Source organism: Schistocerca serialis, chromosome 6, assembly GCF_023864345.2.
Source record: "Schistocerca serialis cubense isolate TAMUIC-IGC-003099 chromosome 6, iqSchSeri2.2, whole genome shotgun sequence".
Lineage (NCBI taxonomy): Eukaryota > Metazoa > Arthropoda > Insecta > Orthoptera > Acrididae > Schistocerca > Schistocerca serialis.
The window spans coordinates 131920322-131943971 of record NC_064643.1 but is presented as its reverse complement, the minus strand read 5'-3'; the positions used below and the strand labels follow the sequence as shown (position 1 = coordinate 131943971).

Below are 23650 nucleotides of genomic sequence, written 5' to 3'. Positions count from 1 at the left end.
ACTAGGCGTCAGCGTCAGTTGATGCTAAGATGGCGACCGCTCAACAGAAAGCTTTTTGTGTTATTGAGTACGGCAGAAGTGAATCGACGACAGTTGTTCAGCGTGCATTTCGAACGAAGTATGGTGTTAAACCTCCTGATAGGTGGTGTATTAAACGTTGGTATAAACAGTTTACAGAGAATGGGTGTTTGTGCAAAAGGAAAAGTTCTGGACAGCCAAGAACGAGTGATGAAAATGTAGCACGCATCCAGCAAGCATTTGTTCGCAGCCCAGGAAAATCGACTCGCAGAGCTAGCAGAGAGCTGCAAATTCCACAATCAACTGTATGGAGAGTCCTACGAAAAAGGTTAGTTATGAAACCTTATCCCGAGGCGATGGATCGGCCGCCAGGCAGCCCGTGACAGAGCACTTCATCAGTGGCCTCCAAGAAGCCCTGATCTTACCCCCTGCGATTTTTTCTTATGGGGGTATGTTAAGGATATGGTGTTTCGGCCACCTCTCCCAGCCACCATTGATGATTTGAAACGAGAAATAACAGCAGCTATCCAAACTGTTACGCCTGATATGCTACAGAGAGTGTGGAACGAGTTGGAGTATCGGGTTGATATTGCTCGGGTGTCTGGAGGGGGCCATATTGAACATCTCTGAACTTGTTTTTGAGTGAAAAAAAAACTTTTTAAATACTCTTTGTAATTATGTATAACAGAAGGTTATATTGTGTTTCTTTCATTAAATACACATTTTTAAAGTTGTGGTATTCTTTTTGAATCACCCTGTATAAACACCTGCCTATAATGTATTTTTACTTTTTACTCGTTAACCACACAATAACTTCATGAAAAGTATTTTATTTGACAAGCAGAAGAAAAATAGTACCTTATATTGTAAGAACAGAATTAATGTTATTCTTCAAAAGATAACCCTAGTTACATTTTCCACAAATTCAATGTCTGTTGCCAATAACTCCTGCAAAGATTCCATGGAACCATACATTATATCTTTCACATTTTATCCAATAAACCTTTAACATACTTCAGATTCAACAACACATTACAGAGCAAAAACAACAAGAGAAGTTCTCATCATTGACCATTTTAGCTTGTTTACTTCTTAATGTTAGAATGACATTTTCAGTTGAGCGACAGGCTTCCTCCGATCTTTCTGCTACACTTCCTTCTGCTACTTGACTTCATCTCTGGAGATGTAATGATTTCAGACTATGGTGAACTGGAATGGGAGACCCTTACAGTAGGTGTGTTTGAGGGTGACTCCAGAACTGCAGATTACGATGGAGCATGAAGAATAGGAGAGTTTCGACTGTATACAGAATCCTATCCACTGCAGTGTGCAATGACAGAGGTACCTGTCTATATTCAGAAAGTATTTTCATCGACACTCTGTGACTCGGAAACTGGTGAAGCTACAATCAAAAGGTATGTTCATTTACGTGTTCAGTGTCCGTAGTGCCCACGCAGGAACCATTCCATTAACTTCTGTAAACACTATCCTTCGAAAATGATAAAATGCGGTGTAAAACTACCAACAGCTCTGCGGCAGAGCTATGACAGTCTCACCTCCTTCAGTGCTGTCAGCTTCACAGCCATACGACTTTCTTCCGCAGCTACTAGTTTTGGCTGGTTGTTGTTAAGGGTTGACGATCATGAAAAACACCCGCTATTTAAAAGGTGCACCGATCCACAGTTTTGAAGATACGACAATGCAATTTTGTACCTTACTTAACTTTTTTATGGAATTTTGAAATTTTACTTTCAAAAAATTGTAAATGTACAATTTTCTCAGAAACTATTCAAGACATTTCTATAAAATTTTGCTCTGTTTCATCTATTCGCATACAGTTTTTGAATGTATCGAAATAATATTTCATTCAGTTTCTATAAGTGTAAATTAATAGTCATGTAAAATTCCGCAATTTGCCCCATATCTCAGTTTATACTCAGAGTTTCAAAATTTACTCTTGAGCCAACATTTATTGGGTTTACAAAAATAAGTGTACAAAATTTCATGATTCTAGTCTTCACAGGTTCTGACAGAAAAGTACATAAACTTTAAAAAACATAATTTTCAGGAAAGCAATTTAAAGTTCATCCTCACGTTTTTTCTTATGTCACCTCTTAGAAGGCCCGAAATTTGTTCTCAGGATTGTCTTTCCCTTCAAGGCTTCCCTTCTGGTTACTTGTTTTCTACTTTCTTTTCTTTGTGAGGTCTTCAACTGGCTTTTCACCTGCGGCCAGGCAAAGTAAATCTATTTTTCTCAAGACGTCTTGAGTGAAATTTCCTGTCTTAAAGACCATTCTCTCTAATACCTTCATCCTCCCTACGTTTCCATCATTAAATACAAGAACTGCGTCGTAGGTTGCAATTCTGACAATTGTGCGTCGGTTCCATATGAGTGAATTTAGAAATTCATTTGGATTCTGGTTTTTGCCATAAACATATTTTTTTAAAGTTTAGGATTTGTCGGAAGCCTTTACCTGGGCTTAGTTCTTTTTCAGCCAACGCAAGTTTACGATCCAACAATGAAGAATAACAGGGTCCAGTTATGTTTCTGCCTTTTTTCCAAGTATTCAATGTGGATTATTACTTGGGAATCCCGGAAGACAATGGCCATCAGCTCACCAGAAGACAGATCGCTCTTTGCCTTCTTTGGTGCACTTTCACCAACTTTTTTCCATTAATTTCTCTCCTGTTTTGACTCTGGTCTGTAGTGATGGATCCAGATTTCATCAACAGTCAAAAATTGGCGCAGAAAGTCTTGTGGCTTTCGGTTAAACATCTTCAGACATTGTGCTGAAATCTTGTGCCAGAAGCTCTTTTGGTCGACTGAACAATTGCGGCACACCTCTCCCACACAGCTTCTTCACAGCCAGTTCTCCGTGAAGGGTATTATGCACTAACTCACTTTAGATGCCTACAGTATCAGTCTTGCAGTACTATATTACGGATTTTGTCAATGGTCTCGTTTTTTGTGACCTCTATTGGACAGACCTGAGTGCACTTCGTCTACGGTGCTTGTCCAACCACATTTAAATTCATTAATCCAAAAGTAAATGGTCTTCAATGATGGTGCACAGTCCGCGTGAGCTTCATCCATTTCGGTTTTAATCTGTACGCAAGTCCGCCCCTTCAAATAGAAATGTTCAAGAGCAGCACAAAACTCGATTTTTTTCATTTTCTAGCGCAGTTGATACACTGACCGATTCTGACGGCTGTCAACAATGAACTGTACGCTGTGCATTGATCAAATTTTTTATACGATTCTTGGAATAATCGAGTTCACCCACCATGAAGGTGCAATCAAACTGTTCCATTCTTTCATGGAAATTATATCACGATTATCAAACCACCCTCATAAGTTTTGCAACACTGAACTTTTCTTAAAAGTGTAACGGGTTTTAAAATTTTTTTGAAACACTTAAATGAATGCCTGAACTGGGAATGCATACAAAACTGGAGTTATGGTATAGCGTGTTGTAAGTGCAAGTGGTGTGCTTACTCTGTGTTATTGTTAGCAAAACTTTATACGAACTGATTGGGCAAAGCAACTCCCAAAAAAGAAATATAATCACTGCAAAATAGAATCAGCCCCTTAGGTACTGAATCCTCTGGCCCTGTTCAACACTGATAACTTTGGTCCTTGTGCACATAGCAAACAAATAAAATTGTCTTACCTCTAAACCAGCACGGTGGATCACGTTATATTCTGCTCTCTCTTGAAGAAGAAGATAAAATATACTAGCTAAAGGCGCAGCAGTGTCCAATGCTGGCCGTAAGGAAATAGTTTTGGCTAATAACTGAAAAAATTTAAGAAAAACTGAATGTCTTTAAAGAAACACATGATCTGGACAGGGAGGCGGTGGTGATTTGGGTGAATTACCAACACTGACATTATCAATAGTGAAGTTCCATTCGTAGTTTGGCTTTTCAAAACATCTAACAACTGAAATTACATTACTCAGAAAAATTGGATTCTTTTTTGCTAAATGAAAATCTTTCTTTGCTGACATAGTCACAAAAATGTGATTTTTACAGCAAGTGTTATCTAACATCACTAAAAAACATAAAGACAAAGACGTATACCTGTGTTAACAATTCTTAGAAATACTGCAAAACGGAAATATCTAACTAGCCTATACATCAAATCTGTTACGTACATTCTCGGATTACTCAACATAGAACCCACTGTTACCAGTTATCAGCCAACCAATTCATTCACACTAACGCCCTGCACAAAGGTAAGCAATAAAACGCTAACTTCTTTACCTTAACTGCGAAAACACTTCTGCTTCGACATTTATATTTCCAATAATACATGTACTTGTAAAGCTCGTTTGTAATATCAATCCAGTGTTTACAACATATTAGTTTCATTTTAGTTTTCATTAGTATCATTATAATATTTGGGTGCCACATATAAGTGTATTTGAATAGACTCCTTTCAAGAGAAAACTCCTTTGTGAACACTTACGTTGTTTCACAAAGTATCTTTGTGTCGGGAAAACCAACTTTTGCACAGCACAAATGAGTGTTCGAATTTGATCACAACTGTAACAACGCTACATTGACACGAAAATGGAAGAGAAACCTAACAGTACAAACTCTGTAACGTAAAAACTCATTTCATCGACTGGAATAGTCCGTACACTGATATAGCGACGGGCTACATAATTGGGCGGTCACTGAGTTAAGGACCGCCATTTCAAATGCAAATCTCGTCCCGCCTACGTTCATTTACTGTCGTCCTGTGTGAGACGCGGAGCAAACCGCCCGTGACCTCAGCATTGACACCAGTCCCGCAGAGCGCGTAGGAAACTTTTGTCAACAAAGCGCAGTGGGCACGACGTAATACATTAAGGTCACAGAAGTCATGGGATAGCGATATGCACATGTACGGATGGCGGTAGTGTCGTCTACACGAGGTACCAAAGGGAGACGCATTGGCGGAACAGTCATTTGTTCTCAGGTGATTCATACGGAAAGACTTCCGACGTGATTATGGCTGCGCAACGGGAATTAAGACTTTGAACGCGGAGCGCTAATTTAGTTGCAGCTAGACGCATGGGGCATTCCATTTCGGAAATGCAGACAACCTTGTAGGTGGGGCAACCACAGTTACGAGTATTCATCGTGGGTAGTAGTAATCGCTTCAGCTGTATTTGGTCGTTTATTACCGCATCACTACCGGTTTAGTGGCGCTAAAAGCCACATCTTCAGGTGAACATATGATTAAAACATTAGAACGGAAAAGCCCGTAATCTTCTTTCCCAACATTCGTTGTTCGTCAAAACAAAACACCGTTAAAAGATGGTGTGTTATGGATTAAAAACTGCCAGGTTCAAATATAGTGCATGGGTCCAAAACAGATCGTATCATAGTGAAGAAGCGATCGCTGTGATACGATTTGTTTTGGACTCATCCACTGTATTGGAATCTGGGCTTCGCATCACACGTGTGATGTACAGTATCTGTAAGGGCTGACTCCACTTACACGTTGCAAAAACGAAATTGCACATATATGCCGAAACACTAGAGAATGTGCGCTGACTACTCATAGGAGAGACATCGTATGTTTAAAATCTGGACACTGGTAATAATCTTATTAAAATCCAAAATGTAACCGTTAAAAAACCTAAGTGTTAAAAATCATTCAAAAGCCAAGATCGCACAAAATATTTTTTATTCAAGACAACCGGTTTCAACAGAATTAGCTGTCACCTTTACAGTGTGCTGAGTTTTGTCCAAACGTTTATAGTGTGCTGAGTTTTATCCACTTGACATGTCGTGCATGAGGTTCAGCGTAAAATGAACATGTTTTACTTCCCAAAAAATGTTTAATACCTGAAGATGACGGCTAAGACTGTTGAAACCGGTTGTGTCGAATAAAAAATAGTTTGTGCGATATTGGCTTTTCAATGGCTTTTAACAAGTAAAACAGATCGTCCTTCAGTACTCTCATAATGAGAGAATTCAATAAAAGCTAACTGTTTAAATATATTCCTTTCACTTGTCTGAAATGTATGGCTTCGTCCATAACGCCATTTTTAGGAGGACTGACTCTTGCACAATCCGAGCTCGTTAGTTGGTTGGTTGGTTGATTTGGGGGGACGGGACCAAACAGTGAGGTCATCGGTCCCATCGGATCGGGGAAAGATGGGAAACGAAGTAGGATGTGGCCTTTCAAAGGAACCATCCCAGTATTTGCCTGAAGCGATTTAGGGAAATCACGGAAAACCTAGATCAGGATGGCCGGACGCGGGATTGAACTGACGTGCTCCCGAATACGCGAGTTAGTTAGTAACTTGTGTAGAAGTCATACCTTGAAGATATAGTTAAAACTAATCTAATGTAAACAACGGGAAATAAATAATGTATTTGTTCAAAATTTTTATCCTGATCGCTTCTTTTATTACACTATCCCAGAAACTCTTAGCCCGTATAGCAAACAAATGTCTGGTCGAATATATTACGATCCCTGTTTTCTGGAACATGCTCTGCTACCGCTGATTTCCCAGATATCGAAGGCGAAAGTATCTCTCGTGTTCTATACAGTTCTGTTCAATAGTACACATAGTCTGTCCGACATAAAAACATCGACACCCACACGCTATTTCACATACTCCCTTGTTCGGAGGCCTACGTCGACTTTCACAGGCCTCATAATTTGCCGAATTTTTGCTGGTTGTATTACTAGTTCTCAATCATTTTTTAGTATGCGCAACACCCCCTTTTATGACAATACATTGCACTCACCTGCAAATTATTGATGGATGGGTGAGAACATAATAAGCTTACCTCCATTGTATTCATGTTCGTGCCTATAGTGCTTGGTCACTGAAACTGTGGCCCAAAAATATTTAAACGTTTGATATTGTCTGTTTTTCAGACAGTGTGTATTGTATTTCTGTGCTCTAATGTGCTACTTATATGTCGTGTCAAAGGTCCCCTATGTATATTTTGTCAGTCCCTGCAGCTGAGTTGGCAAATGCCTGATTGTTATTGTGTCTTTGGTTTTGATTTGGAATGGTTTGTGTACTGATTCATTTTTTAACCATTGTATATGTGCTTATTTGGTGTGTTCTGGTGTTTCCCAAGGTAGTGTTATAGGCCCTCTGCTGTTCCTTATTAATATAATCGATTTAGAAGACAATCTGAGCAGCCGTCTTAGATTGTTTGCAGATTATGCTGTCGTTTATCGTCTAGTAAACTCATCAGAAGATCAAAACAAATTGCAAAACTAATTAGGAAAGACATTTAAATGCTGGGAAAATTAGCAGTTGACCCTAAATAATGAAAACCAAATGAGTGCTGAAAGGAATCCGTTGAACTTCGGTTACACGATAAATCTGTCAAATCTGAAGACCGTAAATTCAACTCAATACCTAAAAATTACAGTTACGAACAGCTTAAATTGGAAAGAACACATAGAAAATATTGTGAGGAAGGCAAAGCAAAGATTGCGTTTTATAGGCAGAATACTTAGAAAATGTAACCGGTCTACTAAAGAGATTGCCTACTCTAAGCTTGTCCTTTCTCTTTTGGAACACTGCTGCGCAGTCTGGGATCCTAACCTGATAGGATTAAAGGAGTATATCGAGAAAGCTCAAAGAACAGCAGTACTTTTTGTAGTATCGCATAAAAGGGGAGAGAGTGTTACTGATATGATGCAGGATTTGGGGTGGACATGATTAAAACAAAGGCGTTTTTCTCGCGAAATTTTAATCACCCACTTCCTCCTCCGAATGAGAAAGTATTTTTTTGAAGCCTACCTACATAGGGATAAACGCGGAGAAACGATCATCATAATAAAATAAGGGAAATCAAAGCTCGCATGGAAAAAAATATAGCTGTTCGTTTTTCCCACCACTGTTCGAGATTTGAATAATAGAGAATTATTGTGAAAGTGGTTCGATGAACCCTGTGCCAGGTACTGAAGCCTGATTTGCGACGTATCCATGCAGAAGTAGATGTAGATATGTATTAATTGTGGTTTGTCATTTTGTGGCAGTTTTATGTAATTCTGTTGTTTCCTTAAACATCTATGGCTATGTTGCCAGTGTTTCTGTATGTTAGTGCCATGTTTATGTTTCATTGATTTCCTTTTCCTATCCTACCTGTTTTCTTTTTCTTTCATTTTTTGTTAAGCTTTGTGCTAGGGCTTCTTTGTATTCGATTGTTACCACTGAGTGTTTTATAATATCTAGCTCATTACAGTAACCAGAGACAACAGGGTAAATCCTATTTGGTCTGTTTACACTTTCTAAATGCTGGTTGTTTGAGGTTCAGTGTGTGGTAGGAGGTTGCACTTATTGTTTCCGTTTTTGCGGGCATTCTGCAAGTGTTAAAAATGTGATGGTACTTGCAGTTAGTGATAGTTGTATCTAGGAAGTTAAGCTTATTTTCTTGTTCTTCTAGAAATGTTTCTTGTGGCTGCATTTCTTTCTTTAATTTAATTCTCTTCCTTCCAAGTCTTCCCTTCTGCTACGAGGAGCGACACCACATTGCCATGAACGCTTCTGGTCGTTGTGTACGGTACCGATGTTGCGTGCCGTAAGATACTGGTTTTGGCAATCGAACACGTGTATAAGTAACCTTGAATTGGCAGTGCTTTACCTTGAATGGGCAGTGGTTTATGTTGAGGGAGCACTGACCTCCACTAAAATCTACACACAGCATGCGTCTGAGAGCCGCGCATGCGTAGAAGCGTCGTGGTTATCGTGAACGTAGGCAGAGGAAACCTGTGGGGCCTCACATTATTCGAGACTACAGAACATCTCTCTTAGACTTCCAGAAGTAGTCCACAGGACTAACAATTCGGCTTCTACATGTGAAAATATGACATTATTTCACGAAATCAGTTTACATTTTGTCCGACTAATACATAAGCTCACCGTACTTAATTCAGTTTATATAAAAAGGGCAGTCAAATGAAAACGAGACAGATTGTAAAAAAAAAAAAAAAAAAAAGACTGAGCAGGCGCGAGTAAGACTCGTGCATTGGGGATTCCGTACTGATGTAATTCTGTAGTTCACCCATTCTTCTCGACATTTTTACCTGTTGTCGACACTGATGCTGGGTGATCTCAGTCCTAGGGATTCCAAAATTTTCGAGAACGTTTTAATTTCAATAAATGTGACAAAAAAATCATGCGGTAGGCAGGCGACCATTTCTATAACAAGCAGCAGTTCTGTATTCGGACTGACCAGGTCGCAGTGGTAAAAGTCAAACATCAAGCGAAAAGTGATTTCATTGTTCATACGACGCGTTTCGGAACTTAGGAATCATCATGTGTCCAGGTGCATAGATACGGCGTTTCAGATTGTGTGTAAAGCAAACATTAGCAGATAATCTGCGAATGTTTGTTCCACATACAACGTAAAACGCCATTCCATGCCTGATGTTTGACTTTTACCAGCGTGAATCGGTCGGCATAAATGCAGAACTGCTGACTGTTTTAATTTCAAGTTTGACATCGGATAAAAAAATTGAAAAGAAATACACTACTGGCCATTAAAATTGCTACACCACGAAGATGACGTTCTACAGACGCGAAATTTAACCGACAGGAAGAAGATGCTGTGATATGCAAATATTAGCTTTTCAGAGCATTCACACAAGGTTGGCGCCGGTGGAGACACCTACAACGTGCTGAAATGAGGAAAGTTTCCAACTGATTTCTCATACACAAACAGCAGTTGACCGGCGTTGCCTGGTGAAACGTTGTTGTGATGCTTCCTGTAAGGAGGAGAAATGCCTACCATCACGTTTCCGACTTTGATAAAGGTCGGATTGTAGCCTATCGCGATTTCGGTTTATCGTATCGCGACATTGCTGCTCGCGTTGGTCTATATCCAATGATTGTTAGCAGAATATGGAATCGATGGTTCAGGAGGGTAATACGGAACGCCGTGCTGTATCCCAACGGCCTCGTATCACTAGCAGTCGAGATGACAGCTATCTTATCCGCATGGCTGTAACGGATCGTGCAGCCACGTCTCGATCCCTGAGTCAACAGTAGGGGACGTTTGCAAGACAGCAACCATCTGCACGAACAGTTCCACGACGTTTGCCGCAGCATGGACTATCAGCTCGGAGGCCATGGCTGCGGTTACCCTTGACGCTGCTTGACAGGAGCGCCTGCGATGTAATCAACGACGAACCTGGGTGCACGAATGGCAAAATGTCATTTTTTTCGTATGAATCCAGGTTCTGTTTACAGCATCATGATGGTCGCATCCGTGTTTGACGACATCGCGGTGAACGCACGTTGGAAGCGTCTATTCGTCATCGCCATACTGGCATATCACCCGACATGATGGTATGGGGTGCCATTGGTTACACGTCTCGGTCACCTCTTGTTCGCATTGACGGAACTTTGAACAGTGGACGTTACATTTCAGATGTGTTACGACCCGTGGCTCTACCCTTCATTCGATCCCTGCAAAACCCTGCATTTCAGCAAAATAATGCACGACCGCGTGTTGCAGGTCCTGTACGGGCCTTTCTGGATACAGAAAATGTTCGACTGCTGCCCTGGCCAGCACATTCTCCAGATCTCTCACCAACTGAAAAGGTCTGGTCAATGGTGACCGAGCAACTGGCTCGTCACAATACGCCAGTCACTACTCTTGATGAACTGTGGTATCGTGTTGAGGCTGCATGGGCAGCTGTACCTGTACACGTCATCCAAGCTCTGTTTGACTCAATGCCCAGGCGTATCAAGGCCGTTATTTCGGCCAGAGGTGGTTGTTCTGGGTACTGATTTCTCAGGATCTATGCACCCAAATTGCGTGAAAATGTAATCACATGTCAGTTCTCGTGTAATATATTTGTCTAATGAATACCCGTTTATCATTTGCATTTCTTCTTGGTATATCAATTTTAATGGCCAGTAGTGTATTTTTTTGTGACGTACTTTCGTTTTTTTTTTCGCTTAACTTCTACTACGAAAGCTTGGTTCTTACCAAATTTCATGATTCTAGGCCAACGGGAAGTATCCTATAGGGTTTGATGAGTTGCAAGTATCAACAAATATGACATAAACGACAGTATCTTTTGATTGCATTGACTTACAAGCTTCGATATTTTACACCACCAAATTATTGTAGGCTGTTGATCTGACATAAATTTCAACTAGATACGTCGACCCGTCTCTAAGAAATAGGGGTCTTAACAGACGGACGAATAAGACAGCAGATAACAAATGACAAGAGAAATTTTTTTCGTGTGATGTAATTACTCATTTACAGTTTAGGGAATGTTTTGCTTTAGTTGCACTGTGAATTCTTCCTTTTTGCCGAATTTCATGATTTTACGCCAACGGGAAGCCCCTAAAGGTTTTGATTAGTAAGTTTGTATTAAAATTTGTGAAATAAATGGCGGCGTCTTTTCATTGCATTGACTTAGAAGCTTCAGGTTTTTAATAATAGTTGCTGTTATAATCAGTCTTGATCACAAATTTATTTATTCTGGTAACCGGTTTCGACCACGCCTACAAGACAAATAGAAAGTCTGATCAGAGGGCTACATACATTGAAGAAAATTATATAAAACTACAAAGCTATAAAACGATGAATTACCAAAATGCTGTACGAGCAGGAGCCTCCTTCTGGTGGTAAATCACTGCTAGATAGAGCAGTGCACGTCTTACTTATGCACTCGAGACTCCGCCCATATTTGACAGAATGATGTTATCGCTAACCAATGGGTTAAAAGTCAAATAACAACGTAAAATTTACGCTGTCTTTGTTTTATTCTTAGTCTTCTAGTACTATTTTTATACTTTAACTATATTTTTGTTTATAAGACTGGTATGTAAAGTAAAATAAAACATAGCAATGCCGTTTAATATTGTCACATGTAAAAGCAATATATATAGGAGCGTCATACGCAGCATATTAAGAACATGCACAAGTACTGTCCCCTCTCGATTACTGTCTTTCTCAGTTTTCATCTTCATGAACTAATTATTATCTATCGAATGATCTATACAGGGATGTCTGTTGTTACACCTTGCAATTGCATCTGTGCAGCATTTACTACAACACATCAGGCAACGGTTTTTGCAGCCTCCTTAGTGGAAAGCGCCCTGGTATAGCGTCTATCGTTTTCATAACAACATGCTGCTGTTCATGGTACGTCGTTTGACGTGACTTTGCCTATCGATATTACAACAACCTCGTTGGAGAGTAGCCTGCTGCCACATCTTTGGAGTGGCGTCTACACTTACCATGGCAGCCAGTAGCTTCTAAATGGTTCTCCAAAAGGCTCAGAGAGGGCAACCCATGTACTGTCGAAACGATTTTTATTTTATCTGTTTAATATTTTTACATATTTTATCTGACAATAGCTGTTGAACCAGCTAAGTTCCATATATTTTCATTTTTCATTCTTGTCATTGTTCTTTTAATTACGGAATTTTACGTTGTTATTTGACTTTTAACCCATTGGTTGGAGATGACATCATTCTGTCAAAAGTGTGCGGAGCCTCCAGTACATACACCCCTCTCCACTTCGTTTTTCCTCTCATCTGTCGAGGTCCGCCCCCCCCCCCCCCCCCCCCCATCTGCCGTTGTCTGCGGTGTGTCATCTTCGACCCGACTTTCTGGTGCAGTGTTTTAAGCGCGTGTTAAGTGTTGTGCGTCTTTTGCGAAGTGTTGCGAACAGAAATCGTATTGTCGCTGGGTGTGATATTTTTCTTATGTCTCTTTCAAACAGACACCAGACTGTCGCCGTGTCTACTATTTTACCTGCCTGCTTCCTGTGTGTCTTATTACCATTGCCAACCCTTTGTTTTATGTTTTAACTTCCACAATTTTCTGCCATTTTACAATTTACGTCACCGTTTTTATCGCCTGCTTTTATTGTTTGTAATCTTCTTCTTATGTTTTAAAAATTCTGTAGGCTGAAGAGCGGCGTACTAAGCTGCTACCAGCCCGCCCCCTTCAGGGGGGAATCGAAACTCAACAAAGGAAAAATAAACAAAAAAACAGTACATAAGTAAGACGTGCACTGCTCTATCTATCAGTGATTTACCACCAGAAGGAGGCTCCTGCTCATACAGCATTTTGGTAATTCATCGTTTTATAACTTTGTACTTTTATATAATTTTCTTTAATATACGTAGCCCTCTGATCAGACTTTGTATTTGAATTGTGATCGAAACCGGTTACCAGAATAAATAAATCTGTGATCAAGACTGATTTTAATAGTAACTATTAGTAATAACATCAATGACTGTCTGCTCCCACGATGTATTCAAAAGTGATTAATTTAGTTTTTTACAATGCAAAGGGACCATCGACGTCAGTGTGTGACACAAATTTCACCTTGATACGTCTACCCGTTCCTGATGAAAAAAGGTTTTTAACCGTCGGACAGACAGACGGAAAACAAAGCATTCCTATAATGTTTCCATTTTTGCCGATTGAGGCGCGGATCTCTAAAAAGTAAGTACATTGTTTATTATTTTCAAACTAATCGCCATAACTGTCGATACAATTGTCACACTGTGAGACAAGACGTTGACTGCCTTCATGGAAAAAATGTTTGCGATTGCTGTATCCAGGCGTGCACCTCTTCGTCTGAAGCTAATCGACGGCCACGAATGTCTTTCTTCAGAGCTCCAAAAATACGAAAATCGCGTGGGGAGAGGCCGGGACTGTGAGGAGAATGTGTAAGAGCTTCCCAGCGAAACTTCGTAGCGGACTCGAAAATACCTGGGCAATATATACAAACAACATTCAGGTGCAATTTCTGAATTAGAAACCTACTGCATAATCTTTCCTTATATACAGAATGTCGCTGGCGTCATTCCTGTCTGGTTTGTGCTTCAAATGGTTCAAATGGCTCTGAGCACTATGGGACTTAACATCTGAGGTCATCAGTCCCCTAGACTTCGAACTACTTAAACCTAGCTAACCTAAGGACATAACACACATCCATACCCGAGGCAGGATTGGAACCTGCGACGGTAGCAACCGCGGGGTTCCGGATAGGAAGCGCCTAGAACCGCTCTACCACAGCGGCCGGCCTGGTTTGTGCAGTTGAGTTGAAATGCTAATCATTTGCATTATCAGGCAAATTAGATGTTTTTTTGCTTTGCAGTTGTAAGGCCAGCAGTGTAAACAACAGCATTTGGTGCGAGTATCTACGCCGATCCCAATATGTTGACTGGAGCGCGTAAAAGCGTTAACCTTGACAGAGCACAGCGTCAGCGAAGGCCACACTAAAACGGGCTGCTCCGGGTCTACACAGTCCAGTATCCCCACCACCACTGGCCGCGACTCATTCTTCCAAAGGCACCAGACTGGTCTGTCGGGTGCTGTTTTGCGAGAGGAGGACTGCCGCTCAGAATCTATAAAAGATTACTTGCTACAGAAATCAGATCTTCGAGTGGAGATGACCACTAGAAAACTTACGAAACATTTATCCAAGACTTCGCTGCAACTCCACTGATAACGGAAGGATGCCATCTGTGAAAATCGCCGGGAAAATTTGCGTACTCATATTTTCTGGTTAACGTATTCTGCCATGTTCTTCGGAGACTCTATTGAAAAGATATACAGATGTTACACACACGTAAGCTATGGCAGTGACATGATAGCAGTGAGTGAAACATTAGAATTTGAAACACAGTTACGTCGGCAAAGATATACACCTATCAGCCACAACATTATGACCACCGACCTACTGTCGATATAAATTGGTACAGGCGTCAGCAGCGTCACATGGCGAGCTGACTGCTAGTCAGACACACGCACGGGGCATGTAGTATCAATGAGAGTGCTGTCTGCGTGTAGAATGGGGAAGGCACGTGATCTGTCTGAGTTTGACTGAGGGCACATTGTGATGGCCCGGAGGCTCGACACGAGCAATTCGGAAATTACACGACCTGAAGGGGTTCGGGGAGTGCTGTGGTGAGTGTCCTCAACACGTGGCCAAACCAAGGTGAAACGACGTCCAAACGTCGTAGTGTTGGGCAGCCACCCTTCAATACAATGCTGGACATCATAGACTGGGCAGACTGATGAAACAGGATAGGCGGCGAACTGTGACCAAGCATCATAGTGTTGGGCAGCCACCCTTCACTACAGATGTTGGGCATCGTAGACTGGGCAGAGTGGTGAAACAGGATAGGTGGCGAACTGTGACCACGTCCAAACGTCGTAGGGTTGGGTGGCCACCCTTCATTTCAGATATTGGACGTCGTAGACTGGCTGGATTGATGAAACAGGATAGGCGGTGAACTGTGACCGCGTCCAAACGTCATAGTGTTGGGCAGCCACCCTTCACTACAGATGTTGAGCATCGTAGACTGAGCAGACTGGTGAAACAGGATAGGCGGCGAACTGTGACCACGTCCAAACGTCGTAGGGTTGGGTGGCTACCCTTCATTTCAGATATTGGACGTCGTAGACTGGGTAGACTGATGAATCAGGATAGGCGGCGAACTGTGGCGGATCTAACATCAGACTTTCATGCTGGGCAGAGTACAAGTGTTTCTGAACACACAGTGCACCGAACACTCGTGGTGGTGGTGGTTAGTGTTTAACGTCCCGTCGACAACGAGGTCATTAGAGACGGAGCGCAAGCTCGGGTTAGGAAATGATTGGGAAGGAAATCGGCCGTGCCCTTTCAAAGGAACCATCCCGGCATTTGCCTGAAACGATTTAGGGAAATCACGGAAAACCTAAATCAGGATGGCCGGAGACGGGATTGAACCGTCGTCCTCCCGAATGCGAGTCCAGTGTGCTAACCACTGAGCCACCTCGCTCGGTCCGAACACTCGTACCTAAGGGCCTCCTCAGTCAAAGAACGATGTATGGGCCAATGTTAACATCATGCATCGGCAACTACGACGGAAACGGGCACGTGAACATCGGCGCTGGACGCTGGCGTAGAGCATTGCTTGGTCCGGTGAATCTCAATACCTTCCTCATCATGCCGTTGGGGGGCTGCGAATACGTCGTCTTCCAGGGGAACAGATCTCCGACATCTGTACTGCGGAATGGAGGCATGCTAGCGGTGGCTTCATTATGTTGTGTGGAACATTGACGTGGGCATCCATGGGCCCAATGGAGCTCGTGCAAGCCACCATAATGGCCAAGGAGTATCGTACTCTGGTTGCAGACCACGGACACCCATTCACGACGATCGTGTTTCGGCCGGCCGGAGTGGCCGAGCGGTTCTAGGCGCTACAGTCTGGAACCGCGCGACCGCTACGGTCGCAGGTTCGAATCCTGCCTCGGGCATGGATGTGTGTGATGCCCTTAGGCTAGTTAGGTTTAAGTAGTTCTAAGTTCTAGGGGCTGATGACTTCGGCAGTCCCATAGTGCTCAGAGCCATTTGAACCATTTGATCGTGTTTCCCGACAGCAGTGGTAGTTTTCAGCAAGATAATGCTCCATGTCACAAGGCCAGGCGTGTGATGGAGTGGTTCCAGGAACACAGTGGCAAGCTCCAATTGATGTGTTGGCTCACCAACTCCGCAAATCTCAACCCTGTTGAACGCATGTGGGACGTGACTGAATCCGGCGTCAGAGCTCATCGCCTCCCTCCCCGGAATTTACGGGAATCAGGCGACTTGTGGGTGCAGATGCAGTGCCAACTCCCACCAGCTCGTAGCAATCCTCACTGCTTCCATGGCATGACGCGCCACTGATGTTACCCGTGCCAAAGGTTGATGATATACCAGCTGTTAGGTAGGTGCTCATAATGTTCTGGCTTACAAAAAAAAATGGCTCTGAGCACTATGGGACTTACCATCTGTGGTCAGCAGTCCCCTAGAACTTAAACCTAACTAACCTAAGGACATCACACACATCCATGCCCGAGGCAGGATTCGAACCTGCGACCGTAGCAGTCGCGCAGTTCCGGACTGAGCGCCTAGAACCGCTAGACCACCGCGGCCGGCTTCTGGCTTATCAGTGTATGTTGTAAAATAGTAACGTTTTGCTTAAAATTGGAAGTATACTGATATCGATGATGACAGGCTGGAGTCGAAACGTACTCTGATTCATCTCCACCCAGCTATCACTCCGAGTACGTTTACATGCTGCACAACAAAAACCTTTTTTAGCAGTGGTGTTTACTTGCTAATCCTGAACCAATTTTGGTAACCTGACCAAATATCGGAGTTCCGAGCGTCAGTTGTTTTACACGAATAATGTCTGTAAATCTACTTTCCTATTTCGGCTGCACGATGAAGCGAGGTTGTGAATATTTTTGTAATATTTTTGATAAAGACAGGAAGGTTTCATTACGGATCTCGGTGAACTCGTAAGCAGAAGCGGGCTCTACAACAAGAAGAGTTAAAAAATCTTAACCGAGCCAAATATGCGTTTGAAATTACGAGTGTTTTTTTAAAACATATTAAGCGCATTGTGGAAAAAGTGTGGAGTAGTCAGTAGCGGCTGATCATTCTACTTCAACGTTTTGGAGATTGGAAATGCGTAGAAAACTTTCTAATGAATGAAGACGCTTTCATATTCCAGTGCTCAGGATTAGCGAATGTTTTATCACCGAAATACGGCAGATTGTAAGGGGAGTTCAAAAAGAAACGAGCCGAAGTCAGGAATGCGCAAACCGGTGACGGGAGGGTAATATCGTGGCGTGTGTAACGAGGTGTGGTTCCGATCAGAGCGCGGAAGTTCACAGCCCGTCGCTAGAGGTCACGAGCGCACGTCACGTGACTATACAGAGTTAGCAACACACGTATCAATCGTCCAGCGCTGCCAATCGCATTGCAAACAGTGACTTGGAGGTGTCAACAGAAGAGTAAAGCGTTTTCTGACGGCGGAAGGAGTAGGAGGAACGGACATTCATCGACGGATGTCACAAGCGTGAACTGAACATTGCACGTCCCTTTGTAATGGTCAAGGCGTGGCACAAGCGCTTCAGGGAAGGACGGGTGTCGTTAGCCGATGATGCGCTGTCTGGAGCACCACACTGCATTACCTATGACATCGTCCTGCTGGTGGATGCACTCATTACCCAGACCGCGGAGTGACAATGAAAGCCATAGCCGCCGTGATCGGATTGAGCGTCGGAAGTTTTCACACCATCATGAAGGAACAATTGCAAGTGTGTGCCCAATGGGTGCCTCACAGTCTTCAACCACACCAGGAAGCATGTCGAATGACCCACTGTCTTGCTCATCTGCAGCGCTAAACTCGGGGAGGGAATGTGTTCCTGGTACGAGAGGTGGCTGGAGATGAGTCATTGTGTCATCAGTTCTAACCAGAATCAAAACGACAAAGTTTCCAGTGGAACAATCCAGAGTCACCATGACCAAAAAAAGCCAAGGCCATCCACACGAGTGCTGGGAAGTCTATGCTGACATTCTCCTTTGACCGAGATGGCCCCCTTCTGATTCACTTCCTGCAGCACGGGACATCAGTGAATGGCCAGCGTTACTCGCAAGCCTTGACCACCCTTCGCCAAGCGATCAAATCAAAAGGACCAGGCAATCTCATCCATGGGGTCATTCTGCTACACGAGAATGCAAAGCCATAAACGGCCATCACAGTCGCGGCACTCCTGCAGAGATTCAAATGGACCTCTCTCCCTTAAAAAGGCTCTGAGGGGCAAACGATTCGCCTCGGACGACGATGTCCAGCTGTACGTGCGGAACTGGCTAACATCGCAGTCCCGGGAATTTTATGAGACAGCCATTCGCCACCTTGCGTCACAGTGGGACAAGTATCTCAACAGCCAGGGTCAATACTTCTAACATACAGCTACTTGTTTCTGTAATTATGCCTCCGGCTCGTTTCTTTTTGAACGCCCCTTACACAAATGAGCCATCTCCGTCGAATACAGGGGTGTTGCCCTTCAATTTAATTTTAGTAATGCAGCAAATACATCATCATTTATGATTCTCTTTCGCATCGAATAAAGATCATGTGCTTTTCTTTATTTAAATAAAGGAAATGGGTAACTTTCTGCTCAGTGGCGTTCTCCTTTTTTTTTCTCCCCAAGTTAACCAACGTTTTTAAAGGCAAACAGGAAGGTGACAACTGAAGCATGTTTCGAAAACGGTTGAGCACTTACCTAGGAGCAAATACCGATGGTGGAACACAAAATCCGGCAGCTAGAACCGCATTTCTAAAATCGATATCGAGAAAGATCTCAGACAGATGAAGCAAAGTGACAGTCGGCGAGTGTGATGTACCGGCGGCAGAAAACGACGCCATGGGAGAACCGATGAACGAGTGCGGGCTTGAGAAGCGAGCAGCCATCCGACCAACACGAAGATAAAATACTGAACTGTTTCATCCAAATAAAAATGGTGGATGTGGGTGGAAAATACTGAGGCATTCTTACATACTGAGGGACGCAGTCGTAAAGAATTGAACGGCAGAATTTTCTCAGATTGGAGATGAACCAGCTAGAACTTAGATACGTTTCTCAGTCCAGTTTCACCGATGCTTGGGACCTCGGAGGCCTTTGCCAGAAGATTTAATAGAGGCAGATGCTACGAGAGTGACTTCGTGCACCCTTTTGTTAAACAAATTTTTCATCCTCTAAACAGAGCGGACTGTTCGAGTAACGAACCATAGTTAATCACGGAGACGTTTACCGTTACAGTTTCTAGAGAATGCCTACTGTGAAGAAGGAGGCGACATATTACTTCCTGTCACAAACACCTTGCAAAATGGACTCGACAAAAAAGCAGAGAAATTAGGACTTATGCCGAAGCTTATCCACACTCGTTGTACACTCCAAGCGTTCACAAATGGAATGGAAACTGTGTAAGACGATAGAAATCCCCCAAATGTCCACCGCTGCACGGACAAAGCGGCTTGTGGGACACTCGAGTACAGGATGTCTTGAGGAATAAATCGAGCGTACGAACCTGTGTCCGGAAACGTCATCCCACGACGCTACAGAGCGTCGAAGCTATATAGTGCCCGCCACCTACCACTAGGCAACCTCTTCGGCAGCAAACGTGACATAGTACGCTAACAGACCGTAGGCGGAATGTTTCGCAATGTTGTTCATTACTCAGTGATCGAAACTGATTGCCACGATCGCCAGCGGAGAAGGTGGAGCTAGCTGCTGCGTAGACAGGCACTGCCATGCTCTGGTGGCTCGATGAATGACTTTTTCGGATACAGGTTGTCACTTACAGTTTATCTCTCTCTTTTAATCCTTTAAAATCTCCACTATTCTTTGTTACACAGGAGAAAAATAAACTGCAGATGGAAACTCGTGTTCGAAACTGCCATCCACCGAGGCAACAGAGCATCACCTTCATAGGAGATAAGGCCGTTCTACGCAGCAGCTAGCTCTTTCTTCTCCATTGGCGATCGAGGCAGTCAGTCGCGATCGTTGAGTAACAAACACTACGAGACGTTCCACCTGCGGTCCGTCAGGGAACAAAGTCACCTTTAGTGCCGGAGGTGCCAGCACCCACAACTTCGATGCTCTGTAGTGTCGTTGGATAATGCTTGCGGACACAGATTTCTATCCTGGATTTGTTCCTCAACACACCCTCTACAACCCCTCGAACTTCGTCGCACATTTCTGTGACGGCATGTAGATGTAAATATGCAAAGCGAAACAGCTACGACTTCCGTCACGACAATTTTGCAGAACTGAAGATGAGTGACTAGTACTGGTCTCTGGTTGCGGTTGGAGAGTTAGCAGCTGTGTGACCGCTTATCACCCAGTGATAAAGCGACGACCTTTGTGTCCCCAGCACTGCTGGCTACTAACTCCATCTCAACTACTGTGTACCGTCCACGCTGTTTATCATCTCAGCTGCAAGTGACCTACTAATCGAGTCGGAAATATCGACTGTGCAAAGAGGACCTGCATGTTTTTGAGTTTACACCCCTTGCGGCGGCGCGGTTCTTTGTGTCCCTTTGCGACGAACCTGCACCTACCTGTGAATATTGTCTCAGCAGATTATCAGTAGGAAAGCCGAACGAAACCTACTGTACTTCGACGTAAACCAGGCTGTAATTAAAGTCACTGATCTACGTTTCGGGAGAAAGTTTTCACACGAAATGAAAAGTTGGAAATTTTGTCCTTAATTAATATATTCTGAAACTTAGGTGAACAAGTATCACTGCGAAGCCCGTGCTAGTCTTAACACAGTCACTCACAATCCCTTTCACTCACGTTAGCGAGTTTATGGTGTTGCATTTCCCGAAAACGTAATAGCAACAAAAACACGGATTGTTTTTGATTGAGAATGCTCGCCAAATATTAAGTCTGTCGGTACCTAATGCAGTCACAGTTTTTAGCCACCGACCTGCTCAATACGCCACGCGGGATATATGTCTTTTCTCGTCACAAAATTCACTTAAAAATTCCGAGATTTCTACACACCCATCGGAATAATTATGCCGTCACTTTACCACACTTTTGATGTATGAAACACTGCTAGATCCGGCAACTTATCATTTCCATCGGAACTACTACTACACATTTCAGAAGTGTTTCATGGCTAGGCTCCGACTCCTCTCTAAGTCTTTTCTACCAGCAGAGAATGGCGCGCGAAGAATATTGCTTTACCATTGGTCAGTTTACTCAACAGCCAATAGCAAAACAACGTTTTCCCGCATCAGTCCGCGCCTTTCATCAATAACCAATCGCAAAATAGTAAACATAACGACTGCACTTTTTACCGACGTAATTATCTAATATGCTGAAGTTTTGTTTATGCATAAAGTTATTTACTATTGTTATTTATACCTGACTTAACTTTCCCTTTTCCATAAACTTACTTTACAAATCTATTCTATAAAATAACCCCTTTGTTCACATCCATACTTCTTCGAAATGTTCCCACACTAAATCCCACTACATATTTCACTAAACAATTATCTTCATATTAACCTTAAAACACATTTATAACATTTTACCTTCACAAAAAGACATAATAACACTTTATGAAACTACTAAAACAGTTTATGAAAAACATTCAATTACTTTATTTTTTAGTGCACTCTAGCGGGCACAATCGATACTAAATTTGTCCCCTATCCAATATTGTCCTCTATCGGCTGATACATAAACTACGTGCGCGTCCAGTCTCGCGTCACCATCTGTCACTATCCAGCTCTGAGACAGATCTCCCACTTAACCGCCTCCAAGGCAGGATCGGTATACGGCGCTACGCCTCACCCTCTCTACCAACAGTGGATGAAAGAAAAGATTTCCGACTTTTAAAATTGTCTTGCCGCTTTCGGACGTTCTTAACATTTCGCATTGTTTCATACTGATTTGTTTGTTGTTGCGCCTTCAGTCCAAAGACTGGTTTGATGCAGCACTCTATGCTACTCCATCCTGTGCAAGCCTCTTCATCTCCGAATAACTACTGCAGCTATAACCTTCAGAATTTGCTTACTGCATTCATCTCTTCGTCTCCCTCTGCAATTTTTACCCCCCAAACTTTCCTCCAATACTACATTGGTGTTCGCTTGATGCCTCAGAACGTAACCTAACAACCGCTCCCTTCTTCTATTCGGGTTGTGCTATAAAGTTCTTTCCTCCCCAGTTCCATCACTACCTTCTCATTAGTTATGTGATCTACCCATTTAATCTTCAGCATTTTTCTGTAGCACCACATTTCAAAAGTTTCTATTCTTTTCTTGTCTAAACTGTTTATCGTCCATGTTTCGCTTCCATACATGGCCACACTCCATACAAATACTTTCAAAACAGACTTCCTAACGCTTCAGTCTATATTCGATATTAACAAACATCACTTCTTCACAAACGCTTTTCTTGCTATTACATCCTTTATATTTCGGCCATTATCAGTAATTTCGCTGACCAAGTAGCAAAATTCATCTAATACTCTACATGCCTCGTTTCCTAATCTAAATTCTTCAACATCACCCGATTTAATTCGGCTACAATCTACACTACTGGCCATTAACATTGCTACACCACGAAGATGACGAGCTACATACCCAAAATTTAACCGACCGGAAAAAGATGCTGTGATATGCAAATGATTAGCTTTTCAGAGCATTCACACAAGGCAGGTGCTGGTGGCTACTCCTACAACGTGCTGAAATGAGGAAAGATTCCAACCGATTTCTCATACACAAACAGCAGTTGACCGGCGTTGCCTGGTGAAACGTTGTTGTGATGCCTCGTGTAAGGAGGAGAAATACGTACCATCACGTTTCCGACTTTGATAAAGCTCGGATTGTAGCCTGTCGCGATTGCGGTTTATCGTATCGCGACATTTCTGCTCGCGTTGGTCGAGATCCAATGACTGTTAGCAGAATATGGAATCGGTGGGTTCAGGAGAGTAATACGGAACGCCGTGCTGGATCCCAACGGCCTCGTATCACTAGCAGTCGAGATGACAGGCATCTTATCAGCATGGCTGTAACGGATCGTGCAGCCACGTCTCGATCCCTGAGTCAACAGATGGGGACGTTTGCAAGACAACAACCATCTGCACGAACAGTTCCACGACGTTTGCAGCAGCATGGACTATCAGATCGGAGACCATGGCTGCGGTTACCCTTGACGCTGCATCACAAACAGGAGCGCCTGCGCTGGTGTACTCAACGACGAACCTGGGTGCACGAATGGCAAAACGTCATTCTTTCGGATGAATCCAGGTTCTGTTTACAGCATCATGATGGTCGCATCCGTGTTTGGC

At 43.0% G+C, this 23650-nt stretch overlaps 1 protein-coding gene across 2 annotated transcripts in view; it reads right to left on the bottom strand.

Annotated features, from left to right (window-relative positions):
* LOC126484102 (methyl farnesoate epoxidase-like) overlaps positions 1-23650 on the bottom strand; it is a 153672-nt gene that overhangs the window by 114664 nt on the left and 15358 nt on the right. The window contains exon 1 of one of the 2 annotated variants that reach the window (XM_050107478.1): positions 14437-14505. The exons of the other annotated variant lie outside the window; for it this stretch is intronic. Coding sequence (XP_049963435.1) covers positions 14437-14490 — 54 coding nt within the window. The 5' untranslated portion in view covers positions 14491-14505. Of the gene's footprint in view, positions 1-14436; positions 14506-23650 lie in introns of those variants that run through there. 2 annotated transcript variants of the gene reach the window in all.